This window comes from Sinohyriopsis cumingii, chromosome 14 (assembly GCF_028554795.1).
Source record: "Sinohyriopsis cumingii isolate HCF-2022 chromosome 14, ASM2855479v2, whole genome shotgun sequence".
Taxonomy (NCBI): domain Eukaryota; kingdom Metazoa; phylum Mollusca; class Bivalvia; order Unionida; family Unionidae; genus Sinohyriopsis; species Sinohyriopsis cumingii.
The window spans coordinates 80904679-80923108 of record NC_142974.1 but is presented as its reverse complement, the minus strand read 5'-3'; the positions used below and the strand labels follow the sequence as shown (position 1 = coordinate 80923108).

The following is an 18430-nucleotide window of genomic DNA, read 5'->3' as shown; positions in this document are numbered from 1 at the left end:
AATACAAAATGTTAAATGCGTGTGATGTCACATTGTTTGATACGGTGCACAGTATCTGTTTTTGTTGGCCTACACAATACAGTATTAGTGCTTACCTTCAAATTCCACGTCACAACCAAACATTATATTGTTGCAACAGTTTCGTGCAAAGAAGATTACTGGATTCAGAAGTAAAGATATTTACCATAATGTGTTTCTGATCTGATATTTGAATTGGATCATTAGACTTTACAGATGACGTAAACAAGTCTATTTTTGAATCGGACTTGCATCGCATATTTACCATATAATTATGTTATGGTTGGATCAAGTTCTGTCAGTTATGGAGACCGGTTTATATCAAAATTTTTCTGTGAACAAAGGTGAGTTTTTTACTTCTGTAAGTTCACATTTAAACCACGCTTGTATATAGGGTTGATTCCATGCTACCTTTATACCTCACCTCCACCCCCACCCCGCCCCCGCTATCAACTAAGCAATACCCTCAGTCATACTTGTTGTTATTGTTCGTGTCTTAGGGGATTTTAGCCATTGTTTATCATATGATACCTAATATTTTACATAGCAAATCAAATTTCCATATTGAAGCAGAGGAGACCATTTTCCCCCAATTATCTTTTGCGAGTCGATTAAAAAATATGGCGGTCAAAAATGTTCATTGAACACACCAAATTTCAGAATGCAGAGTTAAAATGTTTTCCCTCGAACGCAGCCAATCAGTAATGAGAATACTGCACCATAATATCGTGGTCTTTTTTGGACCAATCTAAATCCCATAAAGTGATTTGTTCGCATTTTACAATAGCAAAAATATGAAACTGTACATATTGTAGGAATACTATACCGGGTACGTGATAACAAAAATAACAAAACACAATATAGTGTTTTCAAAAAAGATATTTTTATCAGGATAAAATATGTCATTGAAAGAGATTGCTCCTGTACATTTATGAATGGCTTTTATTCAGAGTTTATTAAACTTTTCAGAGGCTTTAAGCAAGGTGTTAAGTCATCGCCATAACACTTCTTATCATGTGCAGAAATCTTGTCAATATTATTAAAATTAGTAACAAATCTAACACATATCAAGTTCAATGAAACAAAAGTGTTACTATCACAGTCTTCAGATGACACTACTTTAGTTCTTGCTAGCTGTTTTGAATCTTTGGTATCATCTTCTGAAGCAATTCTTTCATATTATGGGACAAGGTCAAGCAAAACCTGTAGAAATTAATTTGAAGGATATCTCTGAATGCCCAGTTCCTATTAGTAAAAAGCAACTGAGTGATTCTTGGGTATGGCCGGGTGTTATCGGCAAATAGGTTAGATTATTTTACATCAGAGACAAACGTCTGAGAAATTAGTTGAGTAAGAATCCTCAGTTTTATTGTTCTGGCAAATGCCATGAATCTGTTGACAAACTAAGGGCTCTACTTACAACTGCACATGTTCCTTAAGCGTCAAACTGTAGCTAAGTATTTAACTTCTTGTTGATGCAAGTAATGTAGTAATTGTTGGAGAGTTGATTCAAGAAGACAAAGATAGTGTGGATCATTCAGTACACTCTTTTTTCTAACCAACTAAATAGGCAAAATAAAACTCATATCCAGGATTGAGCTTGAATGTTTGGAATTACAACATTTTCAAGTGTATATTAGTTCCGCTCCTTATCAAAGTGATGTATTCCGTGACCACAATCCTCTTACTTTCATTAACAAAATGAAAAGCAAGAATCAGATATCAGTGAGGTGGATTTCATGCTGCACGAATACAACGTTGATATTAGGCACATCGATGGAATATATGATTGCAGATGCACTTTCACATATATAGAAACACTATACTGCTTTATATTGTGTCGAGTTTGTGTAATTTACACGAAGTGTCATTCATAAGAGATCTTCTTTATGTAATTGTATATATAACATTATCATATGTTTATATGACAAATATATAAAAGATGACTTTTTTGCATAAAACATTCTTGTACTTTATAAAAGTGGTTGTGTATATTTTTATTGTGTGTTTAACATTTCACCATAATTGTAAGTTGACTATAATGGAAACATGTTAGACCGCTAACGTTTGTCTATCATTATAAACCGTAAATAAGATGTTGATATTGCTTTTAGTTCAGAACAATCCAGGCCTGCATAGTTTACAATTAAAACTGAATTTTCCATCAGAAGATAAACATCTAGGCCAGGAAAAATATGCATAAAGATGGCTTTAAAGCAAAACACTTCATTTCTGTTTTCTCAGTGTAATTACTTTACAGTTGTTTTGTAATTCTAGAGGAATTATTCATTGAAGTTATTCATTGGAACAATTAAGTACTCACTGACTTTGGATATAAAGTACACTACTTTGGAATTACTGTGAATTCATTGAAAGACATTCGGGATTGCATGATTGGGGTACTTAAGGACACTCAGGACTTGGAATTCATTTTGAATTAAATTCAAGACAAGTATCTCTTTAATCTTCAGTTTGTACTGTTGGGAATTAAATTACTTGTCGATTGTATTGCTATTGTTAGTTTCAATTTCTTTTTACATATTTTAGGAGCTCTGCTGCATATATTTTAAACATGTTTACTTGACAAATCAAACTTGCAATTTAAGGCATAAAGGAATGTTGATGCTTTTACATTAATCTACGTGTAACACAATAATACAGTAGTATTTACTGCTGTTCCCCATGGGATGAAAACATTTAAATAATGCTCAAATATTCTCCTCGAAAAAAAAGCACCGTTGATATTCAGTTTCAAAGCAGCTGATAATCACGTAAAACATTTCTCGTGTAATTGGATCATGAGGGTTATCTCTATGTACTACTGAATGAAACTGTATGGCATGATATCTCTCTCTCTCTGAATAAAATAATTAAATAATGAGGCATATAGCTGTTTATCGTCATGGTAAGCACATACTAATGCCTCGTTCAAAAGTTTCAGCGTGGACATGGAAGAAAACATTAACTCACACACAGATTGGAAAAGTAAATTCTTTATACTGGCAGCTTATTCACAGGAAAATACAAAATAAAATATTTTGAGTAGGTCACAATGCTTGACTATTGTTCAAGAATTGAAGTTAATTGTTTGGGGTTAATGAGACAAACGTTGAAAGAATCATGTACACCCTTGAATATGACACAAACAAACTTCAGATATATTAAATGTTTAGATTTTAACAAACAATAGCTATTCACAGAAACTTGTCCAACCCCAATGAAAAGTACAAACCCACTAAGAAGATCTTAAGACTACGCCAGGTCTTATTCCAGAATTTCAAGCCGTATTTAATAGTTTAGGAGACAAAATCCATAATTAAATGGAGGGACAGAGCGACATGAAGACATCATCCAAATGCTTTTTAAAGTTGCATGGGGATCACAGTCATGCTTAATTTTACTTATTTAAATGATATGATTTTTGAAACATAAAACACAAAATAAATTATATATCTCTAAATTTAATGACCTACATGGCAGCCACTATAAATGGTAGAGGAAAAATTCTGGAAAACCCTGGAAGGAATCACTGATCGACGAGAACCTATCGGCAACCTTTCTCACATGGTTCCAACGTTCGTCTAAAGATAAATTTCCAGGTCATTTCCAATCCGTTTCCAGGATGAAATTATTTTTTTCAAGGTTAAAACAAGGCCATTACTGAATGGAACAACATTTTAGATAATAAAACATGCATTTTCTAAATCTAAAGATGGTTCTTATTCAAGACTCTCCAAAACATCTAAGCCAGAAAAGATGATCATGTACAAAACAAAAAAATGTATCACATGAAACAAGTTTGATCATATTTCTATAAAATATCATGAAAAGACATTTCGATGTACAAAATAAAAATTTTAACTTTATTTTGCTGACCTGCATTATGTTACAAAGTGCATCTTATATGAAGTAAATATTGTCTATTAGAGTATAAAAACAATAAAGACAAAAAAGTAGAATCAAGTTTTGTAATGAAGAGAATTTAATCCTAAATTTATCTGTGCCAATAAAATCCCAAATAAGATTTTTCAAACAACCTAATCTGCGTAAGACGATCTGGTCAAAAAAAAAAAAAAAAAAAAAAAATTTCAAAAGGGTTGATTAAAATTTTTACAAACTACTTTCAAAATTATTTACTGTAGTTTAAACAAAGACTAAATTTTACTCTAAAATCAACTTGTCCACTTGTAAATCGTTAAACCGGTCCCTAAATCTGTATTGATACTGAGGCTCGGATCGGTTTTTAATATAATACAAGGGACGACAATGTATCATTTCAGCTCTAAGATTCAACAATTTTGGCTACACATTTGATATAAAACGAATAGCAGTCCGTTTTATAATGCGGGTTTGCTCAGAATATTCCCACCCCATTTTTCATATTTGAACATTTAGTTTGGGGTGTGGGGTAGTTGCCGCCACCGTGCAGTAACGACGTATGTAAGTCGCTTGCAAGCGGGCTCACAAAATTAAAACTTATGTTACATCGATTTGTTCCTGCATGAAATTGATAGGAAAATGACTTTCTTTGTTAGAACTGTCAAGTATTATAATCGTTGTCTTTATTCTGCTTACCGACTAGACGAAACTACGGCACTGATGAAACCTGACTCGCCTTTTGCATTACTAGTCACTTCACAAATCTCAAACGACGACATCGGAAGTCGATCAGTCACGTGATATCAACAACAAACTCCACTGTAATGTTGTTGTATAGGCATTAAATTACAGTAAATGAAAGTCAGATACTTTTTGCAAAAACCAGCAATCTGGCCAGTCTGATTTATCAAGCAGAGAGAACATGCCAAGGTTGTAGTCCTTTGATACAACAAAACTGCAGAATTTGTGCTCGGAATAAATAAATATGGAAATTTTGTGTTCTTTCATTATTGTATTTTTATTACAACCAGTATATGAATTTCATTTAATATTTATTTTTTCTCTACAACATTTGAAAATGTGAGTTGTAAGATTTGTGTACTCATACGACTTGCAATGCAAATCAGTATCAGGTCACATTTCATCAACTCCGATTTTAATACTCACAATATCTGAGAAAATAAGTAATTTTCATATTCATTTCATGCATGTTTCATTCGATCTAACAACGTTTAAATATTGCAAGGCGGCTATTCTTTGAGGTAAGCGGCTACTCGTTGCCACTATGATGTTTGCCTTTTTGTGACACTAGAGTGGTTTTCATAACTTCCACGTAAGGTAAGATGTGGATATTGTGCTGACCTTGTAAACAAAAGTCTACCGAGCGTTTGAATTGACTCAGCATATATGTTTATTAGAACCACCCAAATGATACATACTGCACCCTCTGAATAATCTGGTTAGAACCCGTGATCAGTTAAGTTACGATTTAATTACGTGATTGTTTCGGGCGTCAAGTGGTGGCGGAAAATTCCCGGGTTTTTCCCGACTTGCATCAATATTTGCGAAATTCCAGAACATTTCACGGTCGGGAACAAAAAATATTATTTCTCCGGACCTTTTCCCGATTTCCCGTTAGTGCGGGAACCCAATTCTCACATTAAAACGTTCTTTGTCCATTATGTTGAATACATTTACAGTGACTTCAATCTCCTGCAAGCATCAGTTTGAATTTGGTTTATCAACTAGATCATTGAAAATATAGCATATGTACTTAACTGATTGGAGATGCCTTTGTTTTCCTTGTATCAACTTACTTCTTGTCATTTACCATGGGCTGAACATGTGCATTGCATTATCCTTTATCCATTATACTGAATACATATACATTCCTCTATTAGTATTAATTTATGTAATAAGTTCACTGTGACTTCAATCTGCTGAAAACATTAATATGAATTCAGTTTATCAACTAGATCATTAATAATCTAGCATATGTATTTAAATGTTTGTGATGTCCTTCTTTTTCTTGTATCAACTTAGTTCTGGTTATTTACCATAGGTTGGACATCAGCATTGTATCTGTTGTAGTTCCAGAGATTTATTTCTTCATGAAACAGATTTCATCTGTACGCTCTTTTCACACTAAAACAAATTTCCTTTTCTGTGATGCCGGTCTTCATTTCGCTAATGTTTACATGGAATCATCAGCTTCAATGGTAACATCAGAAGTTATTTGAATATGTATACCTTATTCCAGTGAGCTATTTATGGACTAAAAAATGAAGCTTGAATGCTTTTCATTTTCTGAAAGTTTTGACTTTTGATCATCTATGTTTATCTAAAAGTTTAAAAGTTGTTTATGGGTCTGAAATGTGTATTTTTAAGGACTACAATTCCCTGAAGGTTTCTGTAATTCTGTATTTCTTCATATGATCCAGTAGTCTGCTCTTTTAAGACCTACTTTCATAACACTATTAAGCTAAAAATGAAAACACTGCACCCTTTAATGTTTATTCTCCATTATGTATTATCATGTTATTGTTGAATATTTACTCTCTCAAAACCTCTGAATATTTTATCAACAGTATACACCATCCTGTGACACTACATAAAACTAGCATCACTCATATCTGTATCATAAACAACACATTTAAATGGTTTATATCAAGTATGTATTCTCATGTCAACCCTGCATAAACATTCTATCACAAAACATAACATGTCCATGGTTTCTTTCCAGTATTCATCCTCCTGTGGTTCTCCAAAGCAGTATTTTGCCTTAGAATGATGTCACCAACTTCACATGTGAATGGTTTATCTCAAGTGCCTCTTTAAACTGCAATCTGTCTAAACCTTTAATCATGCACTTCACCTTAGAATTCTGTTTGCATATCTCCAGTGTGAATTCTCATGTGTTTCTTCAAATGACAATTTTCTCTAAACATTTTATTACAAACTTCACACTTGAATGTCTTAACTCCAGTATGTATCCTCATGTGGATCTTCAAAGTACTACTCCGTCCAAACATTTTATCACAAACCTCACATTTGTATGGTTTATCTCTCGTATGGATTCTCAAGTGGTTTTTCAAAAGATTACTATGTCCAAACGTTTTATCACAAATTTCACATTTGAATGGTTTATCTCCAGTATGGATTCTCAGGTGGCTCTTCAAAGTACTACTCTGTCTAAACATTTTATTACAAACTTCACATTTGAATGGTTTATCTCCAGTATGAATTCTCATATGGTTCTTCAAAGAACTTATTTGTGCAAACATTTTATCACATAAATCACATCTGAATGGTTTAATTCCAGTATGGATTCTCATGTGCCTCTTCAAATTATTAATCTCACCAAACAATTTATTACAAAGTTCACATTTAAATGGTTGATCTCTATTATGTGTCCTCATGTGGGCCTTTAAATTACTACTATGTCTAAACATTTTATCACAAACTTCACATTTGAATGGTTTATCTCCAGCATGGATTCTCATGTGGTTCAACAAATGACTACTATATCCAAACATTTTATCACAAATTTTACATTTGAATGGTTTTTCTCCAGTATGGGTTATCATGTGCCTCTTCAAATGACTACTTTGTGCAAACATTTTATCACAAACTTCACATTTAAATGGTTTAACTCCGCTATGTATCCACATGTGACTCTTCAAATTACTACTCTGTCCAAATATTTTATTACAAATTTCACATTTGAATGTTTGATCTCCTGTATGTGCCCTCATGTGGACCTTGAAATAATTATCATGTCTAAACATTTCATCGCAAATTTGACATTTAAATGGTTCATCTCCAGTATGGATTCTCATGTGGTTCTTCAAATGACTGCTCTGTCTAAACATATTATCGCAAATTTCACATTTGAATGGTTTATCTCCATTATGTATCCTCATATGGATCTTCAAATTACAACTCTGTCCAAACATTTTATCACAAAGTTCACATTTGAATGGTTTATCTCCAGTGTGAATTATCATGTGGATCTTCAAATGACTACTCTGTCCGAACATTTTATCACACAGTTCACATCTGAATGGTTTTTCTCCAGTATGGATCCTAGTATGCTTCTTCAAATCGTTGCTAAATCCAAACATTTTATCACAAACTTCACATTTGTATGGTTTATCTCCAGTATGGATTCTTGTGTGTTTTTGTAAATAACTACTATTTCCAAACTTTTTATCACAGACTTCACATTTAAATTGTTTATCTCCAGTATGTATCCTCACGGGGCTCTTGAAATTACTATTACGTCTAAACATTTTATCACAAAGTTCGCATCTATATGTTTTATCTCTAGTATATATCTTCATATAACTCCTCAAACAGCAACACCGTGATAGATTCTATTACAGAAATTCCAATACAAGTACCGGATAGAGCACCCATTTCTCAGTGTCTCGTGCGCGGGAAATTGACTGGCATAGCTGCTCATGTACTTGAAAGAGACGGTTTAAATTTTACATTTTTTGCTTTGCTTGATAAAGGCCATATTCAGAGATAAGTGTTCAGGAAATATCAGTGCAAATAACAAATGAACTGAGATCACAAGCGGTAGACGTGCTGTATGTGACAGTATTTCACAAATATTACTCTGGAAACCCGTTGCGAAAGGTTTTGGAGAGCTTTGGAGAAGGTACTGTAGTATTTTTTCTTCTCGATAATATGTAATAATATTTACCATAATATAATTAAACGTTTTTTTGTCATTAAATGGTAGTAGAAAACTTAGTTATCAATTTATATTTTTAATGTCTAAATAATGCTGTACAAATGAATTAATTAACTAAAATATGTTGTTTTCTTTTTCGCTTTTTTCTTGTCTTTTTATGCCTGTCCGAGAGGATATGTAAAGGTAACTGTCCAATGTACTGTTCTCCCAGTTTTTTTTTCTTCAGATAACTCGCCCGAAGGACAAGTACATAGGAAAATGCCAATTGTCCCTTGACAGATCCCTAAAGACCATCGTTTTGCCTTGTATAATATAGGTTTAGACATGCGATGACATTGGTTGAATTTGTTTGCATCATTATCGTGGCAAATTAGAGCCTTAAAATCATTGGCAGAGCTGGAATATTTGGGCACCAATGCAAATAATAATCATTGTCCCCTTCCTAGTCCGACATTATAAAACGTATCACATGTTATTTATGTTTTAATGCTGCTACCCAGAAAACCGAAACATAAATATCAGCATCGAGGTCTTATATATAGGACTAGGCCCCTTCCTAATCTATAGCTTAAAATAATATTTCGTGGGCCCCTGTGCTTTTCAGACTCTTGTTTTATGGTATCGTAAAAGTCACACAGGTTGCATACATACCTTCCAGTGGCAAGTGTTCACTTCATTTTGATTCTTATACATCAACATTCCTTTAGCAGCAGAGGGGGCGAATCGGACATTTTGTCCAATCGTTATTTTGCTTAATTATTACTTTCTGCACTCAACGATCTAGTGTCGTCAGCGCCTGGTAAAAAAAAAACGACGACGACGCTGGGGGATCGTCCAATCGTCATTTGGTTTAATTAACACCTTCTGCGCGCCGATCCCCAGCGTCGTCAGCGTCCGGTAAGCACATCGACGACCGCGTCGATGTCATCGCCCCCTCTGCTGCTTACAATGAGGGTCTTTATGATCTTACAAACAGAGTGATCACTAACTCCTCCTCTTGTAGATCAATTAGGTTATTTGACTGATCGGTAAGTCTAAAATTAATTCTCGTTAAAAACCGATCATGGCATCGCATATAGACCGGATTAATCGGACTCTCAACGATTAAAAATCCCGGAGGGGCTGTTGGTGAAAATGAATAAAGGATATATCCCTGTTGAGCTTGATTTGATTGCTTGGTATCCACCTGGTAACTCCCTTCGATAACATCACACACTAGATTGATTGCTATCACCGATGCAATATTTACGTTGTATGGAGCAATATGCCTACCATCATCTCCGTTATCGTGTCTGAGGATATGAGTTGATGAACTGATAAAATCATTAAGAGACTTTCTTAGTTCTGGCGCGTTGTATCCTGGAAACTTGAAATCAGGTAAATCGGCTTCTGTGATATTATACTCGGTTAGGAATTTTTGTTTATTATCATCGCTGCTATCGGATATTACTTTAACGATTCGTTCATTGATATATTCCATGTCTGATATAAGTTGTTTTAACACCTCAACGTGTTTTTGTGCTTTTGTCTCTCGTAGCTGTTCTAGTTGTAATTGGTAATAATGATTAATCTCGGCAAACATATCAGTGATATTCTTTAAACTAATTACGAATGTGGTGTGCAATTCAGGAGTTTCCCCATGCTGAAAATACCATTGCATGTTATTCCTGTCTTGAAATGCAAATATACTGGGTAATAACGCGTTTTTTATATTATACAATTTATTTTGATAATTGGGATTAATCTCATGATACGATTGCTTGTCCGCGGGGGTTTTATGAGGTGGATTCTTAGGCCATCCTAGTATGGTTCTTATTGAACTGTTATAAATATCAACCATATACCCCGGTGTGCTTATTTCAATCGTCGACGATAACGTCGGTTCATGAACCGTAATAGCGATTTTTGATTCTTTTCCTGTGATCGATTTTATCCTGCGTTGAAATTCTTTATTGATTTGTTCTATTTGGTATGACCCAGTTGGTATTGTAACCTCCTCCCAGTCTGGGGTCCCATCGGGTTTATTTGTCCGTGCAAAAACCAGCGAGTTATTAGGTTGTTGTCCGTTAAATGCATCCGCTCGGATATTAGGCCAACTGTGATATACTCGCAATTTTGCCAGCGCTATTTCCTTCACTGGAACCGGTGATGGAAAGTTTACACTGAATTCGGGTTTCGTTGATGTTATCGATATCATATTTGTTTGTACCGGAGTGGTGTTCTCCGCGATCCGCTGAAGTAATTGAAACCCTTCGGGGTTCAGCGACATTATTATTATTTGTTGTCTTTAGTGTTTAATATTAATAACCAGAGCCCATTGAGGTGGTTCCGGCTTCCAGTTGAAAATCCTCGATTTTTGACATCGCGGAGCTATACAACTGGACCATCGTGGAGAATTCAACATCGGATACGAACAAATTATCAATCGATAACGAGATCAACCCGGATAATTTCGAGTACGCGTCGGATACTATTTGATGTTTTACTGTGTACTCGTCGAGTTTTTTCTGAAAACACGATGATATCTTCCTAGTGATTGCGTTGGCGACTCCAGCAATTGTTGTCATTGCGGAGACAGCGATTGGAACAGCGATCGGGGCTATCGTGGTTACCGTGGATAAAATAACACCGGCGCCAGCTACTATACCCGACACCGAGTACACGACCGCGTCGATGGCGGTTATTTTTTGGCGGTATTTTTTTATTTTTACACGGTATTGTTCGGAAAGCGTTTTCAAGTTCGCGGAAAATTCTTTTGCGGTATCGAATCGATATTGATGTGACGTTGGTGATACCTCTGATTCAATTTCCTTGGTGGTCATTTTTATTTTAAAAGAGCTAGTGTTTTTAATTACTTAGATTCGCTACAAATTCCACATACCATGTAATGTTTGCCCCGGCTAGATTTCTATCAACGGCATAAATTGTAAACAGTTCAGTTGCGTTCTTGTCTATAATTGTTGATATTGTATTGTTAAACCCGGATGAACTCGACGATAATATATTAAACTGCATCATTGAAACCAGTGTCAATCGATAAATACCCTTAACAGTTGCGGTGATATTTACTGTATTCTGTGTAGGAGTCCAATCGAATGATCCATGCCGAATTGTGTATACTGTGTTGATGATGTTCTCATGAGGGGTTTTTATTTTTTCGAATTGCTCTGCTACTCTCGGTAGTCCGTCTTTAATCGCTTCAACATCAGTTTTAATCGTTCCTACTTCCCGCCAATGCGCGTCTATATTATTCTTGTTCGCTGCAACATTAGTTTTGATTGTTTCTATTTCCCGTGTATTCTCGGTCATACTTTTTTTGTTCGCTGCAACATCAAGTTTGATTGTTTCTATTTCATATGTATGCACGTCTATGCCTTTTTTGTTCGCTGCAACATCAGTTTTAATTAATCCTATTCCCCGCCAATATGCGTCTACATTTTTTTTGTTCGCTTCAATATCAGTTTTGATTGTTCCTATTTCCTGTGTATGCGCGTCCGCACTCTTTTTGTTCGCTTCAATATCAGTTTTGATTATTCCTATTTCCTGTGTATGCGCGTCCATATTATTTATGATCGTCGTAACATCAGTTTTGATTGTTTCTATTTTCCGTCCATGCGAGTCTACATTATTTATGATCGTTGCAACATTAGCGCCGATTATTTCTATTTCCCGTTCATGCGCGTCTACACTCATTTTGTTTGTTGCAACATCAGTTTTGATTGTTTTTATTTCCTGTCCATACGCAGTGATATCATTTATAGTTATTGTAATCTCATCCGGCTTGGTATTTTTTTTACCAAAGAATTTATCAAAGTTGTCATCGATCCTGTTAACATTTTTTCGCAACGGGGGTAAATTGGCCGACATCGCCGTAAGCTCCGAAATAGCATTTGTTATTATTACAAGATTTGGTTCAATTGCCGTCGGGGGTCCCCGAAAAAAACTATCGACAATGTATCGCACATCTTCGAAATGCGTTAGCGTCAACACGATCCGTTCTTCATACGATTTAATTTCACTACGTAAACCTTTTAACGAATTTGACATGGTTATATAATTGTCGCCAAGTGTACTTATTTTTCCATTTATCGTCAAGATGGATTCACCCGGTTTGAGTCGTCCGTCGCCGGTATACAACGCGATAGTGCCCTCGGTGGCATTACGCTGTCGTGTTAAAACATCATTCAGTGACACATTACCGGATTTCAATTTACCCTGGCGGTCTTGAAATACAACTATTTCGTCCGGGTCAACACTGGTTAAATTCAACGTATCAGCGATTTCATCCTCAATTAGTTTTTTTATGTCGGCGGCGGCCGTTTCCGTGGATTCTTTCAGCGCCGAAACCGGTCGTCCCCAAATATCAATCATCGTTATTGTAAATGTTATTCTCTAAAATCCGTTGAGCTTCTACGACCCCACTAGTGTATTCGTTTACAACCACATGAGGTGGTTTCCGCGATGATGAAATCGCCGCGAGTACGTTCAATACCTCACGGCCGCATATCGGTGGGTCACTTAATCGCTGTGTTGGCAGCGTGGAATAAAAAACCCGGGCTGAACACGCCCGGGTTGAACACGCCCGGACATACCGCATGAACTCTTTCGGCGGAGCTAACCCGTATGAATCAAAATAGACGATCGCACGCGGATCAATCGCGTACGCAACCCAATGAGTTCCCGCTCCGGAGGACCCATCGAGGTTAATTATGCCTGTTTCAGTATCCCTTGGGGCCGCCGGTAATTGATCCCTCATAAAAACACCTCTAAAGTTTTTTATCGCTAACGCGATAAATCAAAATTAGACATTGGAGTCAATAAACGGTTCCCGGTAGTCTTAGACCCTTTCCCGAGTACCATGAATACGGGGTTCCCGGTAGTCTTAGACCCTTTCCGGCCACGGGTCGTTTTTTTTTGTAGCCTTTCCCGGTTGCCTTCTTCAATGCCATTCCCGCCGCGGTACCAACGGCCCCCAACGCAGCCGCCTTCGCCACTGCTGGTGCGGCCGCGGCAATCAACGCTGGAATCGCAGCTAACAGCGGAAATATCCCACCGGTCTTTTCCATGTTTTTAATCGCTGCGGCCGAGAAATCTATTTGAACACCCTTTTTATTCTTCATCGCATCATTGAAATGTTTTATTTGACGCGCCGTCAACGATATCTTATGATTACCACCCGCCATCTGTGACGGCTTCAGCGTTATTGTGGTCCCGCATTGTTTAGCCGACTTTGATCGTAATTTCTTGACTTGACCATCAGTCAACTCTACACTGACGACACTATACGACATTTTATTGTAAACGCGTTTTGTGCTTTCAATTACATGTTTTCCACTGGCGCATCAACGATTCTCATTCGTCCACCAACACCTTCTAGCAGCATTGATTTATCGCTGAGAATGACAGCAACCGCTCTATAATTAACATTACCCGGGGCTATATGAGCTCGGAAGTGTATATCAACGACGGATTGTCTCGTTAAATCAAGATGTTCCAGCGAAAAATAATAAATCGGATACAGTTTTTTAAAATCAAGTTGTGATATTTGCAAACCAGTGTCGACGTTTTGATCACGACCCATGTATGACAGCAATCGATGATACACACGTGCGATATGGTTGTCGCCGTAATTAAGCTGTATGTCCTCGGATGGTTCCTGTCGTCCGTTTATTCTCAGCGAAACATCCCTGACTCCTAATTGATCAAATATCATATGGCTGCGTTCTTGACTGCCCAATCGTTCCCTATTCTGTAGCGCTATGAATATATGACGCGGGGCTGAAACACCCTGTTTTGATGCCAAGTGCCATGTAAACGTATCGGCGACGTTATCCTCTTTAGCATCAGTTGTTACCGCTAGCCAACTCAACAACGATTTCCCTCCCTGTTCCATAAATGCTAACAATCGTGCTTCCGTGGTAACTGATGGAGTCAGCACCGGCATCCACAATGCCATTTTAGTTAAAATGACTTTACCGGCAGCGACGCCAGCAGCACGCCATATTGCATTGTTATCATCGCCCCTTCGCGTCAGCGCGATTGTATGCTTAGCCCCATAGATAACCTTCCTGACATTTCTGCAGAATCCAAATATGTGATGGAGTGGAATCGCGCATGAAAACTTTCGGCGTGGTCCTTGCAACATTCCTACTCGTGTTGCGAATCCCATATTGTAATTATCGTTAAGACTTTTTGTAACAGTGAAATCAGCGTCCGGTTTTGCTCTGCGGTCTGGATTGGCTGCTTCAGCCTGATCACCTGCGATATCTTTTTTCGCCATCACGTTGATGTACTGAAGATGATCAGCGCTATTATCGGTGTCCTTCGCAAACATCATAGATGGGCCCGCCGATCTTGTATAATCATCCGAGTATCTCGCCAACCCAATTATCGTCGTTGCAACATCAACCTCGCGTTCTATTGATTCAATTTCTCGCCCGTCAATAAGATATCTGGCGCTCTCAAATAACGCCATGATACCGTTGTTGACGAAGCCAACTCGAACACGATGGTCATCTGCGTATGGTGCATTATCGGCGGCATTTGTCACGAGTTCTCCCTCGATTTCGATAAACGCTTCACACGGCAGAAAGTATTTACTGGTATCTTGGACTTGAAGTTCAATTCGCGATCGTAGGTCGGGTTGCGCTGCATAATAAGAATAATATTGATAATCACGGACAGAATCATCCCTGCGCACTGGGGCATCCATATCAAACGCGGGATCAGCGGTACGCGCAAACATTCTATTATTTATCATGTTGATGTTTTCAATTGCGATTTTTTCGTCGTAGACCACTTCCAGCTATCGCGTTCATGAGCGCGTTGGTTGCCGCATCGGCGGATGGCGAAGTCGCCAACGACGGAGTCGTCGCCAACGACTGAGTCGTCGCCAACGACTCTAATTTTTCTTCCACGGCGTTATTTATTACTTTACTGACATTTGCAGGCATCACTGTCGTTGATGGCATCACCGGTGGTTTCTGTTTTTTTCTCCTCACCAACGACATTAGTTTGTCCCGCGCGGCTGAAAGCGCCTTTCCGGCAACATCTCCAATGGCACTAATACCCTTATCACGAATAACATCAATGGCCTTCATTCCTAATTGTTTGGCTAACGGCGCTACTTTTGGAGCCATTCTTGTAAATAACCCCGCAATGGTGCTACCGAGACCATCTCCATAGTACGCACGGTAAACAGGCAATCGCGAGTTTACCACGTAGACGAGTACTGGTTTATCGTGATTGTAGTGTATGATCATCCTTATTAAAAACACCAGTTTTCCAATTAATCATCCACGAGTTCGTCTATGAGCGTTCGATATGTATTAATGTCTATGATACCGCCTGCAAATAACCGCTTGCAAATATCAGCAGCCTCATTGATTATTTCCGTAGAGTTATTTCCGGCTCGTTTTCCTCCAATTAATACCTCTAGCCGTGATATATCACTGAGAACACTATTAGGGCAGGTAACACTAGCGTTTTCAACTAGACCACTACCACTTGGATACCCCTCTCCGCTTGTTTTTTTAGAACCAGCTTTTTTTTGACGTTTTTCTCGGACTTCTTCTTTTTGCTGTTGTAGTATTTCTTGTTGTTGTCGTATATCATAATCATCAATTCCTTTTTTAAATTCTTTATATCCCAATTATTTTGTATCCAAGCGATCAATCTCTTTATTCGTTTTATACAACCAATTAACCCAGTCATCTCGTTTTATATTACTGTTTTTATACTCGTCTTTTAAAAAGTTTTTTCTTGAATGATAGCTTTGAGCGGCAAAATTACCAAAAACCCTATACTCGTCGGATTTCAGTAATTGAGGTCGTTTTATTTGTGCTATAGCCTCTTCAGTGAGTTTATCTATAAAGGGGACTCCCTTTTGAGTGGAAATTTTTTGAAGTTCACCAACATCACCCTGTTCAGAATCATCAATATCAGCTAATCGTTCATACTCTCGTTGGGTTTTTATATCACTGGAAAGTTGTTTTATCCGTTGCTGTGTTTGTTCTGTCTCTGCTGCTATCTTTTCAAGTACAGGAAGAAGAGGCGCCTCTTTCCGTTCGCCCTCCTTAGGAATATCCCCGTATATTGCTCGTTCTGTTGCAGCTGTAACATCCTTAGTCGCTTTAGTTACCGGGGCAAATAACTGTTCGCTTCCAACAGTAAAATCGGTTTGCATTTGTTGTCGCGTTTGAAGTTTCTCTCTCACTCTGTCTCGTAACGGTATGAACTTTTTAAGCGCTGCTAGCCGCTCTCTGGCTAACCGAGTAGTAAGTGATTCACCTACCATTATTGTAAATTGATCCGCAATTTTCTAATTTTCCGCCGAGTGTACCATCGGGGGCTCCACGGAGTTTTCGTCTATAATCCTTCTAATGTTTTTGATCTTACTAGAAATCTCCCGGCGTCGTTCATAAACACGTCCGAGTTTTTTTCGTATTATTTCAACGGCAGTAAATAGTCCAATGAATGCATTTGCGTCATTGTGGTACAGGTTCTCATTAATCGTATGTTGTAATCGTTTTATAAAAAAGTACTCGCGGGCCAGGGTAAAACGCCCCCGTTTCGACTGTTCGTTAATAATCTCATAATCGGATAATATTTTTTCACTGTCGAGACCATCAGATAATTCAATTCCTTGATTTTTTAATTTTGAAATCTCAGTTAATATATTATTGATGTCTTGGGAATCCATATTCTTATAAAACATCTTATTTCTAATATCAAAAATTTTAATAAAATTATTGGGGCCATTTTTGACCCCGTTTTTTGTATGGACAGTACAATGCCGTAGATCTCCACTCGAGTGTTGTGGCAGATTGCAGGCATACATGGACAGTACAATGCCGTAGATCTCCACTCGAGTGTTGTGGCAGATTACAGGCATATACATATACTTAATTAAGGACATTCACATCTTGGAACCCCAAAGCATACATCTCCGGGAGGGAGGCCTAGGGTGACAAACGTCATCGTAGACCGCCCAGAAGATATGCTTGGGGGACATCACTACATGTACTTAATTAAGGATGAAATGATTGATGGATGATGGGACGACACAAGACAGCACAAACATAAAACGACGGGGCGGAACTCTACGGCCAATTCAACCAATCAAAAGCAACCCAATTAAATTAACCCGGTTGCATGATTGTGAACAAAAGACAACCACACGCCCGGGTCAAGAGCGTGGGTTAGTTTTGATTAGTTGAATTGGCTTTCGAAAGCCTCAGGCTTATAACGAGTCATCTTATATATAAAGTGACTAATACAGCAGCGTCAGTCACAAGGTGTGTGTTAATTTGAATTCCCTTGAATCGTTTGAATCCTTAAATACTTATTAATGGTGTTTCACGGCATTTAAATAAAACCAAATACTCAAATAAAACATTAAAAAAAAGAATACAGCTGTTAGATAACAGCGTGTATTTCATTAGTTTTCATCGTAAAATGATTAATTAATCGCAACATTAATTGGACTTCAAGGGACGCAACATTAATTAGACTTCAAGGGACGTAACTCTTGTCATGCGACGCCATCACAAAACGAGTTATCTCCCTTTGATGTTATATATGAAAATCGAATTCTATGACCCGTCTTTTTTGAGATCGCTGTTTGATATATTCGTTCTGCAACAAATTGTATTGAGGCGATACAAATGTCAAAATATTTTCCTGCCTCATTCATCGACTGAAATATTTTTTCCTCGTGAGTTGTTGTATCAAATGACTTTACGGGTTTTGCTTTCTTTGAGTATTTACCAGTTTGGCCTTTTTTACTATTTTCACTCTGAGAGATGGCTTGCAGATTACACAGTCTATTAT

General features: G+C 37.4%; 1 protein-coding gene across 1 annotated transcript; it reads right to left on the bottom strand.

The window, feature by feature from the left end:
- Positions 1 to 6371: 6371 nt before the first annotated feature.
- On the bottom strand, positions 6372 to 8242 carry LOC149784230 (uncharacterized). Its single transcript, XM_089932962.1, has one exon. The coding sequence runs from the start codon at positions 8238 to 8240 to the stop codon at positions 6774 to 6776; it is 1467 nt and encodes a 488-aa protein (XP_089789088.1). The 5' UTR covers positions 8241 to 8242; the 3' UTR covers positions 6372 to 6773.
- Between the last annotated feature and the right edge of the window lie 10188 nt (positions 8243 to 18430).